Raw genomic sequence first — 5,000 nt, 5'->3', positions numbered from 1 at the left:
CTAATGAACTGGAGCTCGTTGTTGACTGTGGCAGCTGGCTATACACTCTGCGTAGTAGGAGCATGTTCACAATGCACACCATTATTGTATGGCTAAAGTGTGTCTTTGACTGCGTGCCGTTTCAGGTTCATGGGCACATGCTATGCCCTCTTCTGGTACATGTTTTCCCTGGCGCACGTGGTCCTGTTCGTCACCCGGATCAGCTACACGGAGGAGCTGCGCTCGTTCGTGGGCGCCCTCATCGTGGGCACCTACAACATCGTGGTGGTCATCGTGCTCACCAAGCTCCTAGTGGCCATGCTGCACAAGAGCTTCAGACAGATTGCGGTGAGACTCTGCACTCTCAGCATGTGACCACGCTCCATACAACATACATACCATAGAGCCCCAGAGCCAGGGCCCTCAAATCTTCTAAACATCTCTTCAACGTTTATATAAAGTTTTTAAGTATTTGTAATGGAGCAGAGGTTTTGTGAATCATGGAGCTTAGATTCACTTTGTGAATCATGGAGCTTAGCAAGAATGTTTGAACAACAGAATAGTTATGAAAAGGCTATGTGCTGTAGGCCTTCAGGTGCTACAGTACTGTATATCAAAAGATAAACTAAGTTTGCATGTCTGAACGTGTCTAGATAACTCGAAAGGCTCTGGCTATGTGTAGGTGGTTTCAGGCATGAGATTTTGTCATGTGATTTTGTCACATCATGACTTTGCTTCATTAAAAAGTTGATCTCAAAACAAAACAATAAACTTAGTTTGTTAGTTCTGTCCAAATAGCAGACAGAACAGTAATCCATTAAGCAAGAATTGCCACACTCTTCTCACATGTGACAGATGTTTGAGTTCCTGAGATGGTGGAAACCATTGCCAGCATGTTGAGTGCTAACTAATAGTTGTTACTTGGCGGGGAAGGAAGTTTATCTTAGCATTTGTGTCGCACACTCTTCATCACTGGAGCGCCGCCTATTCTTCAGCCCTAGCCTTGCACAAACATACAACATTCTGGAAATGTGTTAGAACTGCATGTGTTGAAGATTAGCAGTGCCAATGGCCCTATCTAGAAAAATAAACAAATAGGCCTAGTGGTAATTTTTGACATGTTTAAGGTCTTCATTTTAGAAACATGAAAGTGCTGGATAATAATACTAAAAAAAAAGTCTATTTTTACTTTTTCAGACTGGTTTCATAGAAGTTGGCTTTGTGCCTGGTCTGTTCCATTGAGCTTAATCCCCTATTTTGAACACACTGGATGCCATGGGCTAGCCTTGTTAGATTTATGGTTCATGTAAGGACAGCCTAATGTTTTTTTTTTTCCATCCCTAAGAGCATGTGCACTGGTTCAAAACACTTGGTGAAACACAGGCTCAACGATTTGTCAGTGAGGTTACTGGGGCAGTCGGCAGGGGATTTTGAGCTTGCTGTTTTTATGTAGAGCACTGATAGCTATACTAAGATGTTGTGCTCCAGTGTGACAGAGACTGCCCTCGGCAGAAGAATGAGTCTGAAGACAACTTGACTTTCTATGATTTATGATTGATGAATTAAATTGATGAATTGATATTATTTTGATATTATTATTATGTTATTCTTCAAAGGTAAAAATCATCACAGCACACCAGTGTATTTGTATGGATTGTTTACCCATTGTTTATGGATTGTTTGATAAACAGTCTACTGTTTATTAATCTGCTGCCATATTGGTGATGATCTTTACTTTTGAAGGCTGATATTCACTTGGGATCTGAAAACAGCCATTGCATCGGGATGTTGTCTTATTACTGTATATTAATCCTCTTGGGTCAAAGGCCATAGTGGAGTATTGCTATTATGTTTTGTTCATGAACATGAAGCCAAGTTACTAGTCTATTTTGTGTTGTTGTGTCCACTGTCCTCAAACCAAACATGACGCTCACAGAACCATGAGGACAAAGAGTGGAAGTTTGCGCGTGCCAAGCTGTGGCTCAGTTATTTTGATGACAAGTGCACCCTGCCACCGCCCTTCAACATCCTGCCCTCCCCAAAGACCCTGTGCTACCTGGTGACCAGCATGAGCAAGTGGGTCTGCTCACACACCTCCACGGGCAGAGTGAAACGACAGAACAGCCTTAAGGTGAAACACATGAGAGGACACGTTTGAATCTGTGTTTGTCTGTGTGTGTGTGTGTGTGTGTGAGAGAGAGAGAGAGAGAGAGACATATTATACTTTTGAATCTCTCTCTATTTCTTTCTTTTTCTCTCTCTCTCCCTTTGTGAGTGAGTGAGTGTGTGTGTGTGTGTGTGTGTGTGTGTGTGTGTGTGTGTGTGTGTGTGTGTGTGTTCCCACTCTTCATCTGTTGTGGCCTTCTGGGGGAAATATCTAAATTTGCGCAATAGCCCACACAGTTGATAAATAGCTTTAAGGCATATTGTTCAACCTGAACATAATTTATTGGTTTGGAGGAATCTTAAGAACTTTGTAACCAAAGCTTTTTTGGAAATGGTTCATATTGATTCAATTATTACAGATATAACTCCGGGGTATATTCAAGTTAAATGATGTAGTTATAAACTCAGTTAACCTGTGTTCAGGGTAAATTAGAGGTCCAGAGAACTGCGTAAAAGAGAATGAGCCAAGCTGAATCTTTTTCTGCTCGTTATTTCCAAGAAGTATGTTAGTTCTGCTCCCTTTTTTACAGAAAAACAACTGGTGTTTCAATTAAAGCTCGTAGTAGTTTCTATTATTTATGGTATTCATATTATATTATTCCTCTTGAGTCAAAGGCCATAGTGGAGTAATTGGTAATGGTAATGTTTTGTTTATAGTAAACAAGGTCCACAAATAAGAGGTCCACTGAACTGAGAATGAAGAAATGACCCAAACTGACCCAAATGAGTCTTTCTTCTGCTTGCCAATTCCAAGAAGTTTGTTAGCTCAGAAAAACAACTGGTGTTTCAGTAAAAGCTCATACCAGTAGTAGTTTTTCTTCATAATATACTTCAAGCAATGATGCAGTTTTGTCTTTGTTTGAAAAGTATTTCGTTTTTTAAAAGTAAAAGTTTTTTTTCTTTTTTTTTTTAAGGAGAAACCCAGCAAAATATACAGAGCAGCCTAAAATAACAGCTTTAAAAACATGACAGAACACAATGTTACCAAAATACAGTTTGCAAACTAGTTAGCTTTTACCCTTTTTCTGTGCTGCTGCTGCTGCTGCTGCTGATGATGCTATTGCAAGGTAGTTCATGGTATTGTCAGAGACCTATTAGCTAATTAGCTTAAGTTATGGACAAATATTGCGATATGGATTTTAATACGAAGCAATGAACAAATTGGCATTATTGGCCGTTTTCATTCAGACCATAGTATGCATCATTTTTTTAAAGTATATATTTTTGGGGCTTATAGGCCTTTAATGAGACAGGACAGTGGAGAATGACAGGAAACGAATGAGAGAGAGAGAGTCAGGGAGGGATCCAGAAAGGACTACGGGACAGTAATCGAACCCGGGTCCCCAGCGTACAGTACAGGTGCCCCTGCCAGTTGCACCACAGCTAGGGCCCATAGTATGCATTTAGTGAGTCTTTTTCTGCTGGTGGCTGTGTGGTGCTTTTTCAGGAGTGGAGGAACCTGAAGCAGAAGAGAGACGAGAACTACCAGAAGATCATGTGCTGCCTGGTGCACCGGTACCTGACCTCCACACGCCAGAAGATGCAGAGCACCGACCAGGCCACCGTGGAGAACCTCAACGACCTGCGCCAGGACCTGTCCAAGTTCCGCAACGAGATGAGGGACCTCCTGGGCTTCCGCACCTCCAAATATGCCATGTTCTACCCCAGAAGCTAAGTGCCATGCAGATGCACCTACCCCACCTCCACCTCCACCACCACACCTAATGCCTTGTCTCCCCACCCCAATGCAAACCTGGCCTCAGCATGCCGTGGACCATTTGTCCTTTCTTTTGGAAACATGGTGGAGTGTGGGGATGATGGGGGTGGGTAGTGTAATCCTGGAACTCGACTGGAATCTGTTTAAAAAAAACACACACACACACACACACACAGAGTATTCTTCACACCAAAGCCCCCTTGTCAGAGCTTATGTAATGGTCTTCTCTCCCACTTGTTTTCTAAAAGTGTCCGTCTTTTCAACAAAATAAAGTCTAATAAAGATTTATGGAAAAAATGTCTCTCCGGCCTCACGTTTTTGGTCAGGTGTGCCAGTTTTGAATGCTTATATGCTACACTAATAAACATGACATCATACGTCCGTTTGGAAAAACTCAGGGGGCTCCAAAGGGCTTTGTATTTTTCCCTGAGCTTGGCCATAAGTAGCTGAGATTAACCAGCGACAGGCTCATTAAACGTTAAGCACTGTTGGATGACAGTCACTGACCTGAAATCAGTGCCCTTTTCATTATTACTCTCAGCTTGTCATAATGGACTGAAGTTCACAACTGATTTCGAGCCAGTGCTAGGACTCTGGGATAATTCAAAAAGTCCAATAACACAGAGAAAAAAAAAACTCTTGGAACATGCCACTGACCAGTGCAGTCTCCAGAACCTAGCGACTGCCATGAGGTTTCTTCCACTGCCTGCTGCCAGTCAACGTGGAACAGCTGCCACCACACCTGCTTCGGGGAGTAATGACTACGTCCTCTGCTGGCTGCACAAGCAGTACTTATTTTTAATATTTTTCACTTCATAATTTGTTATTATACTTCAGTTTCCGAACGGAAATTCTTGGCTTTCACAGCTTGTTAATTGTCACCTTGCTTCACTTAACATACTGGCTACTGGAAGGAATGGGCAAGACAAAACACTTCGATCATGACTTTTATTATTCTCTCACAAAACAATTAAATATAAATTAACATGTGACTAAGAACTGTTTCATATGAAAATATCTCATTTTGCTTATTTTATATTGGCACTGTCATTATAAACATTTTCATTTTTTGATGGAGGGAAAAAACAAGCTGGTCAAAAAAAATAGAGAGTGCTTTTTCATTCATGATTAAAGATTC

The 5,000-nt window shown here is 41.5% G+C and overlaps 2 protein-coding genes across 2 annotated transcripts in view; one reads left to right on the top strand and one right to left on the bottom strand.

Moving 5' to 3' along the window:
- trpc1 (transient receptor potential cation channel, subfamily C, member 1) overlaps positions 1 to 4,146 on the top strand; it is a 24,516-nt gene extending 20,370 nt beyond the window's left edge. The window contains exons 11-13 of the mRNA XM_062520949.1: positions 126 to 327; positions 1,916 to 2,110; positions 3,593 to 4,146. Coding sequence (XP_062376933.1) covers positions 126 to 327; positions 1,916 to 2,110; positions 3,593 to 3,820 — 625 coding nt within the window. The 3' untranslated portion in view covers positions 3,821 to 4,146. The remainder of the gene's footprint in view (positions 1 to 125; positions 328 to 1,915; positions 2,111 to 3,592) is intronic.
- A 656-nt stretch (positions 4,147 to 4,802) lies between these two features.
- Positions 4,803 to 5,000, bottom strand: part of pcolce2b (procollagen C-endopeptidase enhancer 2b) — an 8,045-nt gene continuing 7,847 nt past the window's right edge. Inside the window, exon 9 of the mRNA XM_062520570.1 lies at positions 4,803 to 5,000. This exon is cut by the window's right edge and continues 791 nt beyond it. The gene's annotated coding sequence lies outside the window, so the exon portion shown is untranslated.

Source organism: Sardina pilchardus, chromosome 19 (genome assembly GCF_963854185.1).
Source record: "Sardina pilchardus chromosome 19, fSarPil1.1, whole genome shotgun sequence".
Classification (NCBI taxonomy): Eukaryota; Metazoa; Chordata; class Actinopteri; order Clupeiformes; family Clupeidae; genus Sardina; species Sardina pilchardus.
This window is presented reverse-complemented; position numbering and strand designations above follow the sequence as displayed.